The sequence below is a fragment of the Colias philodice genome, chromosome 25 (genome assembly GCF_061535455.1).
Source record: "Colias philodice isolate Cphi_HAF_F1 chromosome 25, ilColPhil1 Martin Lab GWU primary, whole genome shotgun sequence".
NCBI lineage: Eukaryota > Metazoa > Arthropoda > Insecta > Lepidoptera > Pieridae > Colias > Colias philodice.
The window spans coordinates 5,080,369-5,096,174 of NC_143110.1; the positions used below are offsets into that span (position 1 = coordinate 5,080,369).

The window sequence follows — 15,806 nt, forward strand, 5'->3', positions numbered from 1 at the left end:
ACAAACCAAAGTAAGAAGTAACACCATCTCATTAGATCATAATATTATCCACAAAGAACGAATTTACTGCGTAACGTATAGCACGAATACAGAATTCGCACGTACATCGGCTACACTTCGCCAGTCATCCTTCGCATCAGCATCGGCGCATTTAGTCGAGACGCTACGGGTACAGGCTCCCATAGAGTAAATAATATATTAGAGATAAATTTAAACACATATTCCTATGTCTTGAACTGAATGATTGGTAAATCTTCAAATGCTTGACGCGTTACGTACGTTCTTTCTGGACGCAACGGTCGCGTGTGATACGCAAGCGTGTGTCGTACAATCTCGATCTTTTCGACAAGGCCGTTAGTCATCGTTTTCATCGTAGTTACAATATAGTCATTTACTCTGTTTCGTAAACTTTTTCCTGAGGGAAAGTATCTTGAACAATGATCTTATATTATGTGGATTTTCGATGAATTGCATTATTATGTACATTTATGATGTCATATTTATGTCCGATTATGTGATTGTATTATTTAGGAGTTTGACCATATTCACGGGAAGCGTCTTTAATATATGGCTTTAGAATTGGCCGATATTGCCTTACATTGAACATCTCGAAAACTATTTCAACATCAATTCGCTGATATATTGCATGTTAAAACAAAAGGCTGTGCGACGATTCCCGCGCTTAATAAGCACTTTAATGAAATAATTAAGTCCGGAAAAATGAAATAGATACTTTCTTTCCATTTTTACCTTGACAACACACTATTGACTATTGTAATTTTTTGTACGGACAGAATTTTAGGTGATTTCAGTTCCGATTCTAAAGTTTTTGTTTAAAGGGGGGTTTAATTAGTGGTTCTTCAAACAATTCTTTGGCGAATTTTATCTTCATTCTTTGTAAAAATATGTGTCTATATTTAGGTTCAACAGTAAAATACTTCAAATAAAACAATTTAAAGCGTGTTAAATATTTTATTTGTCATCCAACATACAATAGATCTATAAAGCAACAATTACAATAATTTATACTTTCTCTAACATCAACAACATTTAATTGCACAAAACGAGTTCTACAAAGCATTCAAATATACAAATGTGAATATAATTTTAAACACTTAATCCAAAAAATAACTTTACATTGATAAGATGTTTAAATAAAAACGATATTTAGAAGGAATAAAATTTATATAAACATACACTGGTCTCTTAAGAAATACTGTGTATATTTTGATCATAATTTCCAATAAAAAATGAGATACATAACAATTTTAAATTTTCTTTTACAAGTAAGTAAAACGACAATATTAGCCAATCACGTTTGACCGCGAGCGTTCTTTGCTCCTATTGGTCTATAAATCTAATCACTGATTGGTTGAAATAAACTACATATTGGAGATGATCTTTATTAAAAGTTTTCTTTCAAGAAGTTAATAAGGCCGTTAGTAGAAGCATCATGGCTGGTGACTTTCTTGCCATCTTGTAGTTCCGGTTCTATCGCTTTGGCCAATTGTTTGCCGAGTTCCACTCCCCATTGGTCGAAGGAGTTGATGTCCCAGATCACGCCTTGTGTGAAGATTTTGTGTTCGTACATGGCTGCAAATTATTTTTATTTTGTTAATACAGAAAAAATAAAATTTAAATGATGGAGCAGTTAAGTAAGGCTTGGAAATCGATTTTAAAACGAATTTTGTAATAATGAAGAAACTTTTATAGATTCATGTTTGCCCCACGTAATCATGAACATAAAAAACATTCATATAAAATTTCTGACCAATAATAAAAAAACGAGAAATAACAATGTCTAAACCTTATGTTATTTAAATAACTTGTTTAAGTTATAGATAATTTATTCTAAAAAAATAGTAAGATTCTTCAAAATTCTCTGTTTGTTTTCTTATACCATAGTGAGACAAGAATAAATACTTTCTTTTTTTTGCTTTCTACTGTGTAGTAAGCCGTTTACTTACCGATAAGAGCGCCAAGTGTGAACGGTGTGAACTTCTTGACAACAATCGAGTTGGTTGGACGGTTGCCCTTGAACACTTTGTGGGGAAGGATCTTAGCGATCGCTTCGGGAGCCATTCCTGATTTCTCTAATTCCGCTTTGGCCTGGATGAGAAAATAATGAATATTTTTTTTTTACAATTATTCATGCTTATCTGTACAATTATTAACAGCATACAAAAATAACAGAAAACTAGTTTGATATGGTGACCTAGAAGTCTTAAAATATGCGTTCCTTTTGCGTTCTAATTATTATATCTACTGAATAATAATTTTTCTGGAATATTCTATTTAAACTTAACCTTTTTAATCATTTGTGCTTAATTGCTTCGTAATTAATAACAGTAAAGTCATAATAAAAAAAAGAATACGCGTAACGCGCATGAACTTTTGCGATTATATATGCACCAGCTGTGCCACGCGGTTTTACCCGCGTGCCTCCGCTCCTGTTGGTCTTAGCGTGATGATATATGCCTATAGCCTTCCTCGATAAATGGGCTATCTACCACTAAAATAATTTTTCAAATCGGACCAGTAGTTCCTGAGATAAGCGCGTTCAAACAAACAAACAAACAAACTCTTCAGCTTTATAATATTAGTATAGATTTATAAGAGCTTTCCCTAGAAAATTACAAACAATAATAACACATCACGGAAAAAAATCCACATTTTTTCCACCAAACGACATATACTGTATACATACCTCAGCATCCGTCTTCCCCTTCATAAGCGCCTCAGTTTGCGCGAGGAAATTAGCGAGTAATATCTTGTGGTGAGCGCCGTTCGCTATCGGGTTGTGAGTTTGGGCCGGCGCTAGGAAGTCGCATGGGATTAGCCTGGGAAGACGTTATTTATTTTAATTTTTATTATTAATGCTTTTTTATTCTGAAAGAAAGTATAGTAGAGGCTCATAAATTAAGTATTTTTTGTTATTTTCTGACATGACTGCGATTTATATATTTAACGATCTGGGGTCTTTAATGATTATTAGAGTTAATTTGTAAAACGGGACCCTATTACTAAGACTTCGTTGTCAGTCTGTCTTCAGGCTGTATCTCATAAACCGTTGTAAGCTACTTTCTCATAAGCTAGAAAGCTGAAATTTTCACAAATGATGTATTTCCGTTGCCGCTATAACAACAAATACTATAATAAAAAATATACATATAAAGGGGATCCCCATAGTACGCAACCCTTCGTGCGCGAGTCCGACTCGAACTTGGCCGGTTTTTTTTTTAATTTGATATTTTTGCTTTTACGGCATTCAAATGCTTTATAATTATAAATTTGCTAGGCATCCGCCCCGGATTGGCGTGAAATGATGCGAGTTCGAGTCCCGCCTCGTGATCGAAATTTTTCTATTCTTTATAAATTTATATTTATAAAGCATTTACCAAAAATATCAAATTCAAATATAAATTTATAAAGAACGTGGTCCGCCCCGGCTTCGCCCGTGGTACCTACATGTTTAAACTATCCTATCTCTCGAGTTGGATCGAACTGCACATGGTGTGCGAATTTTATTATAATCGGTTAAGTGGTTTAGGAGTCCATTGAGGACAAACATTGTGACACGAGATTTATATATATTATAAGATAATTTTTTTCCCCACCTGGTGCCCTGATGCACGAGCTGGTAGAACGCGTGCTGCCCGTTGGTGCCCGGCTCCCCCCACACCACGGGCCCCGTGCTGTAGTCCACAGTCGCCCCCGAACGAGTCACGTACTTGCCGTTACTCTCCATGTCCCCTTGTTGGAAGTACGCTGCGAATCTGATAGTAGGTATAAAAAACAATTTTAATAAAAATGTTGACTGTATTTTGCAAGTTATTTGATGTTTTTTGTACGTCTATTAGGATAACTCGGCTAATTTAGAATGTTTCTTTTTGAATTTTTTATCAATCATGTTTTCGAGGTGGTCCTCAACTAAACAATTAGAAAAATATAATATGTAGATAGGTGAATAGCGAACAAACCCAAGTGATGTGTATTTTTTTGTATTTCAAAGGGAATCAATTTACATAATATAAAATACTTATACAGTGGTGGTCATATAATTAAAGACACCCCCGAATTTACCGTAAAAGATTTACATTAGGAAGTACAATTATCTGAAAAAGGTATTTAATCTAGTATTATTTTTATTAAACCATACAAGACAATATGTTCTTTAAAATGAGGGACAAAAAATAGTTATATTCCTTGTTAGTTTCGACACTTGCTCTCTGTGGGAATGTAACACAAACTTTGTTTACGTACGTGTAGCTGGCCACTTAATTAAAGACAACAAGAAATGAGTTGTAATTTTTGATAAATAAAAAGAAACAGCATTGTGCTTTTCTTCGTTTTGCCGCGTAATTTCATAAATTGTTGACACTCCATAATGTTTTTAACTTTTAAAATTAAAATTCATATGTTTAATTGTTTTAATATCGATTATTACGGTTAAAATCAAGAGTTGCGACTCGTCCACAAGAAATATTATTTTTAACTTCCATGATAATTAAAATTTTCCTAGGATATGGTTATGAATGCTATAAAACATATCGGACACGACCGAAAACGTACTCAGAAAATCAAAACCAAGTGAAACTACTCGGCCGAAAGATTCAAAAATGGTGTTGTTGGCTAAAAAAGATCCATTTAAAGGGTCGAAACTGATACAGTTCAGAGTTGTATGGTGTAGCAGGCTTGAAGGGGGTGTCTGCAAGGACAATTAGACAGAGACTGTGTGAGGAAAACTTGCACTGAAGATTATCTCGGAAAGTACCACTTTTGAAAAAACAAAATGTGAAGGCAAGATTTGACTTTGCTACAAAATACGAACACTGGACTGAACGAGAATTGAAACATGTGCTGTTTTTGCATGAAACTAAGATTAATATGATTAATTCTGTCAGAAAACATCTCAATAAGGAAATGGATCCAAGATAAACTAATAAGTAGGTAGTCATACATGGGGGTGGAAATATCAATGTATGGCGCTGTTTTTCTGAACTTGGTGTTGGACCTGTCAAAAAGACAGAAGGCAACATGGATAAATTCCAGTACAAGTATATTTTAAGGCAATCCATGCTGCCCTATGCGGAGGAAAATTTACCTTTTGTTTGGACTTTTCAACACGATAATGATCCTAAGCTTTTGGGGTGTCATGGCTGTCTAACATCTTTCGGCCAAAGCCAACCTCACCTGCCCGTGGTGCACCCTGCTGATCAACGAACGAGGCTCTGGCGTTTTTCTTAACAGTGGTAGAGCTACAGCTACATACATTTCATCTTTGTATGTAGCACGACCGGGCTGTAGCTCGTCCGGGGAAGTTACCACTGTCTCACTGAATACCTGCGTGAAGCATCGTTTTGCGTTTCGTATGAGTTAGTGAGACCACCGGAGGCCCATTCCCTAACCCCCTCACATAAAAAAACATGGCAGCGGTATTTAAAAAAGCATTACCCCAGGAGGGTACCAGCGTCGATGATGTTGGAGAATCCCTCCCTGAGCTTTCTCGCTTAGGCTGCCCCACGTATTCTGGGGGGGGCAAAATCCCGCTTTCTTACACCACTAGGCGCAAAAAAAGTAAAACTACCTCGGCGTCCCCTATCATGCCACTACATGTGGACTTTTGTAACATTAGGGGGCTTCATTCAAATCTTACAGCCGTCCACCAACACCTCGAGACGTCTAAGCCGGATTTACTCTTTTTGACGGAGACACAGATCTCTACTCCTGCTGACATCTCCTACCTTAACTACCCGGGCTACGCGCTAGAACATTCATTTGTACCACGTGCCGGCGTGTGCGTTTATACTAAAGAGGATGTCTGTTGTCGCCGCCTTGGCGTCCTTGAAGGTAATAATAACTTATCCATCTTATGGTTACGCGTAGACTGCGACGATCAACCTCGTATCTACGCGTGCCTTTACAGGAGACACAGCGGGAATGACGAAACTGACCAACTGATTGAGCACATTCAGGTCACAATCGATGTACTACTGCAAAAGATTCCCTCCGCTGAAATAGTGGTTCTCGGCGACTTCAATGCTCATCATGCCGAATGGTTAAAATCTAGAACCACCGATCATGCAGGACGTTCTTTTTATGACTTTGTTCTCTCTTATGGTTTAACCCAACTGGTTTCTGCACCCACAAGGATCCCGGACGTGGAGGATCACACACCATCTTTATTAGATCTTTTCTTGTCCTCTCACCCGGATGACTATCAGATAACCGTTGCAGCTCCACTTGGATCGTCTGACCACTGTTTAGTTCAGAGCACTGTGCCAATCATACGGCAAACTCGGCCTCGACCAGCAGGTTACCGACGTGTTTGGCACTACAGATCAGCTGACTGGGATGGCATGCGTACCTTCTTTGCATCCTACCCATGGAGGCAAATTTGCTTTACGTCTGAGGATTCTGATGCTTGCGCTGACTCTGTCGCCGATGTGGTCGCACAGGGTATGGAACTTTATATTCCCTACTCAGTGGTACCTATAGGTGGCAAGTCTCAACCCTGGTTCGGACAGTCCTGTAAAGCGGCATCTCGTCTGAAACAAGGCTGTTTTCAGGCCTGGGTAAAAGCGACAGCAGAAAAGAATCCCAGAGCTCGTTACTTTAAAAAAAAGTTTAATGCTGCCTCTAGACAGTACAAGAAAAAGATCCTTAAGGCAAAGTCAGAGTTCATTACGAAGATCGGCAAGAGGCTAGCACGCTACCCTTCAGGTACACGTGCTTTTTGGTCACTTGCCAAAGCCATCCAGGGGAACTTTTGTAAATCGTCTTTTCCACCATTATGCAGGGATAACGATACTTTGGCTCATACGGCAAGGGAGAAGGCTGATACGCTGGTGTCGCTCTTTGCGTCGAATTCAACTTTGGACGATGAAGGAAGGGCACCCCCTACCATCCCACATTGCAATTTTACTATGACAGACGTGAAATTCACACAACGCGCCGTGCGTAAAGCCCTTTCTTCTCTTGACGTAAATAAGTCGAACGGGCCGGACGGAATCCCTGCCATTGTACTTAAAACTTGTGCTCCCGAGTTGGCTCCAGTTCTTACGCAATTGTTCCGGTGTTCTTACACTTCTGGCAACATCCCGGGCGCTTGGAAGACTGCCTTGATCCACCCAATACCCAAGAAAGGCTCACGTTCTGACCCAAAAAACTATAGGCCAATTGCTGTTACCTCCTTATTCTCAAAAGTGATGGAATCTATCATTAACTGCCAGATGTTGCGGTACCTAGAAGATCATCAGCTGTTAAGCGACCATCAATACGGATTCCGTCGAGGCCGCTCGGCTGGTGATCTTTTAGTTTACCTAACACATCGATGGGCGTCTACGATTGAGAGTAAGGGGGAAGCTATGGCAGTCAGTTTAGATGTAGCGAAGGCATTTGACCGGGTGTGGCACAAGGGGCTCCTCTCCAAGTTGCCTTCGTACGGCCTTCCTGAGAGACTTTGCAAATGGATAGCCAGCTTTCTCACGGCAAGAAGCATCAAGGTCGTTGTCGACGGATCGTGCTCAAAATCCATGCCTGTGAATGCTGGTGTCCCACAGGGTTGCGTGTTATCGCCTACGCTATTCCTATTGCACATCAATGATATGTTGCGAATACGTGATATACATTGTTATGCGGATGATAGTACGGGTGATGCCACTTATGCCGGCTTTCCAAATATCTCTCAGGAGCAAGTGGACCAGCACAGGAAAGAACTTGTGTCGAAAATTGAGAAATCGCTAGATGAAATCTCGATATGGGGGCAGAATAACTTAGTTGTGTTCAACCCCTCCAAAACACAAGTCTGCGCTTTCACCGCGAAAAAGAAGCCTTTTGACGTTGCGCCCCAATTTCAAAACACTCTCCTTAAGGCCACGCCTTGCATCGGAATCCTCGGGGTCGACATTGCGAGCGACGTTCAGTTCAGGGGTCATATGGAAGACAAAGCTAAACTAGCTTCAAAGAAACTAGGGGTGCTCGCTAGAGCGAGACAGTATTTCATGCCAGCTCATCGCCTACAACTTTATAAGGCCCAAGTTAGGCCACATATGGAATACTGCTCTCACCTCTGGGCTGGAGCACCCCAATACCAGCTGCTTCCTTTCGACCGCCTTCAACGTCGAGCCTCTCGAATCGTCGACCGACCCGAGCTCACCGATCGGCTGGATCCGCTAGCACTGCGGCGTGATGTCGCATCACTGTGCATATTTTACCGGATATACAATGGAGAGTGTTCTGATGAACTTTTTGGACTGATACCAGCTGCGCAATTCCACAACCGCACTGCACGACACAAGCTTAAATACCATCCACACCACCTGGATGCGTGGCGTTCGTCTACAGTGCGATTCTCGCGACACTTCTTGCCGAGAACCACGCTGTTGTGGAACAAGTTACCTGCTTCTGTGTTTCCTAAAAACTTTGACATGGGCACCTTCAAGAAGAAAGCCTACACATACCTGAAAGGCCAGCAAAACGTTCGCAAAGTCTCCGACAGTGCGAACGCTCATGGGCGGCGACGAACCTCTAGAAAGTGAGTCGCCTGCTCTTTTGTTGGAGCTAACATAAAAAAAAAAAAAAAGCTCACAGCAAAAGTAGTGAAGTGCTTGTTAAGGAACCAATCTGTAACTGTTTTGGATTGGCCCCCCTGCAGCCCGGGTTTAAATCCGATCGAAAACTTATGGAATCAAGAAAGAAAGAAGTCGCGGCAAAGCGGTCATCAAACGTCGACTAACTTTGCAAAGCATTTTCGAAGAATGGAACCAAATTAGTGATGCAACTTGTACAAAATTAGTTGCTTCAATGCCCAAGAGATGTAAACCGTCATTACTGCCAAAGGACATGCAACCAAATATTGAAAAATGTAAAAAAGGTTTTGTAAATACATCAGGCATTTTGTGTTGGAAATATAATCTCATTAAAATAATATTTTTTTATATTTCTCATAAGCGAGACTAATGTCTTTAATTATTGGCCAGACCTTTGATAGGTTAAAACTGCTAGTAGTAACGATGAACCGATTAAAATCTAACAAACCGACAAGTTCTGTAGATAAAATTTAGTTTAGCATTAAACAACACATACCTGAATATTTTAAAATTATTTAACAAGTTCCAATGGTGGTGTAAAAAAAAATGTTGAGAGATGTGTCTGGGGTAGTATAAAATGCTCTTAGTGTCTTTAATTATGTGACCACCACTGTATGTATCAGGGGAAATCTTAACAACGGACAAAACCGCAAGCATAGGCTAGTTTATAATAATGTTCCTTACCTATGTAAATACTGATCATAAGGCAATAGAGCGTGAGTCTCCGCGCCGTAAAAGTTGCCGTACCACACTCCTAACAGAGCTAGTATTACTGGAGCCTAGAAAATATACAATAATTTTAATATACAGGGTGTCCCAAAAAGTAGTGATATACTGAAGCTGGGAGGTAGAGGACTTAGAGGGCTATCCGAATCACCCCCATTTATGTTATGCGATTTTTCGTACTTTCGGAGTTATGACGTTTTTTTTCAATTTTTCATCAATAGCCCGGTTTACACGCACGCTCTTTCGCGCGCGATTCGGCTTTCACGCGGGAAAGAGCGAGCATTTAAACGATGACAGAGAGAACGAGATTGCGCGTCCACTCCGCACACACTCCAACGCGCCATGCTTTTCTTCGTTCAATCGCGCGTGATTATCGTTTACACGCACAATCTTTCCTCTTTCCTCAGCGCGCGTGCTTTCCCGCGTTCAATCCCGCGCACTCAATCACGCGGTAAAGAGTGTGCGTGTAAACCGGGCTTATCGCCGAGTACGATGAGATTTTTATTTATGGTGACGTGAATTATTGCGCTAGATGCTTGATTTTTTTTGTGTGCTAAGCTGAAAGATAGGCCAATTCAGTATGGTAACATTTACTATCGTTAGATCTTCGAATAGAATAAAAAAAAGAATTAAATGCCAAGAAAGATAAAATTACCCAGTATGTTCATAACTTCAAGGGCTCATAAAAAAATAAAATCACATAAAAAAGGTTTTCCATTTGGCTTTTAAAAACTTGCTCTATCGATCAGATAGCTACCCTAAAAATTTCATTTTATTATTCAGAAGGCTTCAATCGAAAAATTGAAATCTAAATGTGGTAAGTGCAAAATTTTTATTAACATGATGATCATTAAAACCAATAAATAGGTGTTTAATTACCAGAATTTTTTTAAAATAGCCCCGCCGTTGCTCAATGCAAGTGCGACATCACCGTAAAAAGTTGTCTTTTAAATGTCTGAATGCTCTTTTATCATTTTTAATGGTTTCTTCTGCTACTATGAATTTCCGGGTTATTTCGTCCAAATTGTGGCAGTCTCTCGTCTTTGTAGTATCCCCACAGAAAAAAATCAATAGGGTTTATGTCCGGAGACCGTGGAGGCCAGGCTAAAGGGCAAAAATACCCTGAAAGATGGATTGGTCGTTGCAGCCTGCGCATGCGCCGGTGACGCCTGCTTTAAAGCCTGGCCTCCACGGTCAGTCGACCTAAACCCCATTGATTTGTTTCAATGGGGATACTAAAAAGACCTCGGCTACTTGAGAGAATGCCACAATTTGGACGAAATAACCCGGAAATTCATAGTATCAGAAGAAACCATTAGAAATGATAAAAGAGCATTTAGACATTAAAAAGACAACTTTTTACGGTGATTTCGCACTTGCATTGAGCAACAGCGGGGCTATTTTAAAAAAATTCTGGTAATTTAACACCTATTTATTGGTTTTAATGATCATCATGTTAATAAAAATTTTGCACTTACCACATTTAGATTTCAATTTTTCGATTGAAGCCTTCTGAATAATAAAATGAAATTTTTAGAGTAGCTACCTGATCGATAGAGCAAGTTTTTAAAAGCCAAATGGAAAACCTTTTTTATGTGATTTTATTTTTTTATGGGCTCTTGAAGTTATGAACATACTGGGTAATTTTATCTTTCTCGGCATTTAATTCTTTTTTTTATTCCATTCGAAGATCTAACGATAGTAAATGTTACCATACTGAATTGGCCTATCTTTCAGCTTAGCACACAAAAAAAATCAAGCATCTAGCGCAATAATTCACGTCACCATAAATAAAAATCGCATCGTACTCGGCGATAGATGAAAAATTGAAAAAAATGTAATAACTCCGAAAATACGAAAAATCGCATAACACACATGGGGGTGATTCGGATAGCCCTCTTGGTCCTCTACCTCCCAGCTTCCGTTCATCACTACTTTTTGGGACACCCTGTATAAAATGCGTTATACAATTTAATAGAAATAGCGTAGGTAAAACACGATTTATTCACAAAAATTTAGTTCGCAAAATTTATAAATATGTAAAAAATAAAGGACTTGAAGGTCCCTAATTTAATAGGTAAGTAATTTCGATAATTTTTTTAATTATTTTAAATTACACACTACACTATTTATTAAATTATACAACAAATCCATACTAGTTTTTTATGTGCAATGTAAAAATTACAAAATAATTTTTTTTTTCAAAAAACTGAAAAGTGAAAAATAATTACATTCTTCTCAAGAGGTGCAGTACAGAAGTGGTTATCCATAAAGTTGGCGCCATCTAGAAGCTTCTCGAAGTTCTCGAAGCCGATGTATAGGGAGATGGATAGACCAATAGCGGACCAGAGAGAATACCTGTTTATAAATATAGGCGGATTTACCAATAAGCTGAGTAGGCTAAAAACTAGGGAAATATATCAACAATTAGACACCCAAATTATTAAAAGGGCGTCAAAAATTTCTGAGTGGCATTGTTTAAAATATTTATGGAAATTAACACCTTATTTCGAGACAGTAACGTTCCAAGTGTGTCGCTCATTTGAAAACTCTGCCTAATATATGTGTAAGCAGAGTTTAGTTTTGGACCAGTTTTTTTCGTGATTGTTAGTCTAGGTACTAGTTACATTGTAAATTGTATCAATGTTTAAGTAGAATAAAATATTTTGTATTTTGAATCAATACTTTAAAAAAACAACAACACTACAATATATTTTTTTAATTGTTGAAATGATTATAAAAATATGCACTAATTGATTATTGCATAAATCGTAAAAACGTTTACAATATAAGTAAGAAAGGTTAGAATATAAGATGATAAAAGAGAACAGAATAGGATAGGAATTCGAATATGATTACCTTCCTCCAACCCAGTCCCAGAAGCCGAACATATTCTTGGGGTCGATACCGAAAGCTGTCACTTTTTCGCCATTAGTGGATAGCGCTACAAAGTGCTTTGATACTGCTGCTGGCTGTAACAATCATTTTAAATGTTTTTATTTTTTGTGTTAGATTAATATGCTATATGTTAAATTTTAATGTGTTTATAGATGGATATTGGATACCATAAAGTAGAGAGTTAATATGGCATGAGATGTTTTTAAAAATTTATTTTTCATCTTTTCTTAAAAATAATACAAATTAGTTTTACAAACATGGTAAGCCTTTGTAGATCCTTATGTAATAATATAATGCAAATTTAAAGAATAAACACTTTATTAAATAATTACATCCATTATTATGAATTATCCATGAATTATTTCGCATAATTTATCGTCAATTTGCGTCATAAAATAGCGAGGTCAGAAAATAATAAATGCCAATAAGATTCCTTTAAAATAAAAAATATATTTCACCAATGAACATTTGTAATAAATATTTTTAACTGTATTTTCACTCAAATAAAATTAATTTTATTTGACCAAATACTACCCAAACTCACAAAAACACAAATTTCTAAACATTTTTGATAATTTGTTGGAATTTTTTGCAATTTTTTTCATACTCACGTCTTTAGCAGCCTCCAAGAACCATGTCTTCGCTGACGTAGCGTTGGTGATCGTCTCTTGTGTTGTGAAAGTTTTGGAGGCGATTATAAATAATGCTGTTTCTGGGTTCAATCGCTTTAGCACCTCGGCTAGGTGGGTACCGTCGATGTTTGATACGAAATGTACCTGGGGATATATTTTTTTATGTCAATAATATATAATAATCATATTAATGGATAAGGAATTATTAGGATATTTAAATAATTTTATAATTTATCAAAAAAATCTGTACAACTATTTTTTGGTCATATAGATTAATAGATATTATATCTTTATAAATTATCATCACAAATTAAATGACAATGTGTATTTCATTGATGACTCATAGTATATCATGTGTAGGATTAGTTAAAATTCTTTAAGAACTTAATTATTTACCTTAAGATGATTGGCATAAGGTTTCAAAGCCTCTGTGACCATGAGAGGTCCGAGATCGGAACCTCCGATTCCAATGTTGATGACGTCAGTGATTGGCTTGCCAGTGTACCTTAAATAAAGAAAGAAATAACAATTAAATAATCGAAATTAAATAAATAATAAACCTTGAATATGATTTGAAAATCTCTTTTTTTAACATACTTAACACTAATTCGAATATTTATTGATACTGTCGTCATGCCTATTGTCAAGAATAAATAACAAATGCAGCGTGTTTTAAGTTTTGAAAACTACATTTTTTGAAATTAGTAAATAAGTCTTTTTCAATATGTTCTTTTTTCTTCTTTCCACATAAATTCTCTAGAAACTGATTTTCAAATTACATCTATTATTTCATTATTTCTGTATTACCTACTGTGTGAAATTTTTACTTATCAATAATCAGTCATGAATCAGCATAAAAACAAAATCTTAAAAAAACTATAAAGCAACAAAAATATCATATTCTATACTCCCTTACCCCTTCCACGCTCCACTAATAACTTGCGTGGAGAACTCCTTCATATGTGCGAGCACTGCGTTCACATCAGGTGTGACATCTTTACCGTTGACCATGATTGGCCGGTTCTGACGGTTGCGAAGAGCTACGTGGAGCACTGCTCGGTCTTCAGTGAAGTTGATTTTTTCACCTGCGATAATAGATTTAATATTTCTTATATCCCGGAATCACAGACACAATAGAAAATCTATTGTGTCGTGGACAATCGGTCCGTTCGGGGCTCAATGGGTTAACAGAGTAATACAGTAGTAATGTTGTGTTGAGTCAAAATTCGCCTCTTGAACATTTAATGCTATAAAAATGATAAAAATAGGAGAATGTTGCATGTTTTTTAAATTTTTTATGCCATGAATGTATTAAAATGTTTGTTATATTGAGAATTCTCAACAAACCATGGAGGTACAATGTCAAATAATGTGCCTATGTTACATTCTTTATATTATAAACAAGACAGAAATTTCATCATTCAATTGCATTTCTATACAATCCACAGACTTAATATTCATTGAAGACCTATCCTTAACTGAAAATAAATTATCTTATATTATTTTAATTCACTTACCAGCAAACATAGCATCTCTAGCTTTCTCAACATTGCGGCTCTTAGCTAAGTTGAGCAGCAGTGAGAAGGTGGTGTCATCGATGCGGTTCTTGGAGTAATCCAGGAGGATCTCACCATCATTCGGTGTGGGAATACGAAGACTGTAATATTCGTAATAATTATAAAATTTGTATTTGTTGAGATTTATTTTCATTTTATAAAAAGTAAGGCAATTTTTATTGTTTAACTGAAGTTTTAGCTTAATTTCCTCTTATCCACATTTTGCCAAAATTTTTATGTAAAACATGTAGGTACACACAGTTATTTACATTTATGATTTAGGTTTAAGTATTAATTTGTGTAATAATACGCCTGGACAAAATAAATTATTGGTACCAAATTCTGAATAGAAAGTTGTGTAAGTCATAATCAATATGGTTCAATTACTTATTATTTTTTAGCACTTTCACCATTTAAGACTGAATGAGGTGAATATTATTGTACTTACAAAATATGCAGATGCAATTATTAATATGATAATTCATTACTAATGTATATCTATTCTATTGTGCAATAAGTATTGCACAAGTATATTTGAGAAAATAAGACATTTGATTATTACGTTTTATGATTTGCACTGTTCCATTTATAAAAATAAAACTTTTTTTTATAAGTAACCTGCATGTTAGTACCTATAAATTATATGAGGAAGAAGTGTATTATTATTTTTCCTTATTATTGAAATTAATTTGGCAGTAAATACTATCTATAAAACACATAGGACACACTTATATTAGAATCTACTTAATTATTTTGATACCTAATACTAACACAAAAAGTATGTACAACAATAATAACATTTTTTTTAAAACACCTTCATGTATCATCTTATACTTTATTAATAATTAAAACAATAGTGTAGGAATAATAATTGAGATCGTCGTGACATTGCTTCGTTACGAACGACCTTTTACTTTTTTTTAAAGTCAATCGAACTTTTGACATAGAAATTTCTTATGGTCAACTTTACTAACTTTTAATTCAGAATGTCGTAAATTAAAAAGATGAAGATTTCGCTATTTATATTCATGAAGAATTAAGTTTAAAACTACATTCATGGAAATAAAACATACCTGTATTTATTAAAGCGGTCTGCATCTTGTTGGAATAGTTGTAGGATATTTATCTTATCAGCATTGTTGTTATAATAATCTTGTAACTTCTGATACGCCGGGTCTTGTTTTAAATTCACTTTTGGTTCCATTTTTAAAATACTAAACGTACGTGATTTCAAGCAGAGAGAACACCGAAACTGCTGTATCAACGCCGCTGATAACATACGTCTCGGTGACATTTCAATGACACCTGAAGGTTATTTACGTTCCGTTTTGCAGAGTAATATTAGAAGTGAAAGTTCGTATGATTAAAATAGTGTTTTATGTTAACACAACAGCAGCTTTGGA

General features: G+C 36.5%; 1 protein-coding gene across 1 annotated transcript; it reads right to left on the reverse strand.

The window, feature by feature from the left end:
- Positions 1-964: 964 nt before the first annotated feature.
- Positions 965-15,712, reverse strand: Pgi (glucose-6-phosphate isomerase). The gene is made up of 12 exons (XM_089710490.1): positions 15,477-15,712; positions 14,365-14,504; positions 13,764-13,932; positions 13,244-13,352; positions 12,827-12,991; positions 12,177-12,289; positions 11,549-11,675; positions 9,276-9,370; positions 3,618-3,776; positions 2,708-2,840; positions 1,968-2,109; positions 965-1,593 (listed from the first exon to the last, which is right to left on the reverse strand). Exons 1-12 carry the CDS (start codon positions 15,695-15,697, stop codon positions 1,406-1,408), a joined length of 1,761 nt encoding a protein of 586 aa, XP_089566616.1. The 5' UTR covers positions 15,698-15,712; the 3' UTR covers positions 965-1,405.
- Positions 15,713-15,806: the final 94 nt, after the last annotated feature.

Excerpts from the sequence above, each read along its gene's own strand:
- Pgi (XM_089710490.1), bottom strand. The coding sequence starts at position 15,697 with ATGTCACCGAGACGTATGTTATCAGCGGCGTTGATACAGCAGTTTCGG. Across the intron at positions 12,992-13,243 it reads CTTATGCCAATCATCTTAAG|GTACATTTCGTATCAAACAT; the intron begins GTAAATAATTAA and ends ATATATCCCCAG. Across the intron at positions 11,676-12,176 it reads TGGGACTGGGTTGGAGGAAG|GTATTCTCTCTGGTCCGCTA; the intron begins GTAATCATATTC and ends ATTTATAAACAG.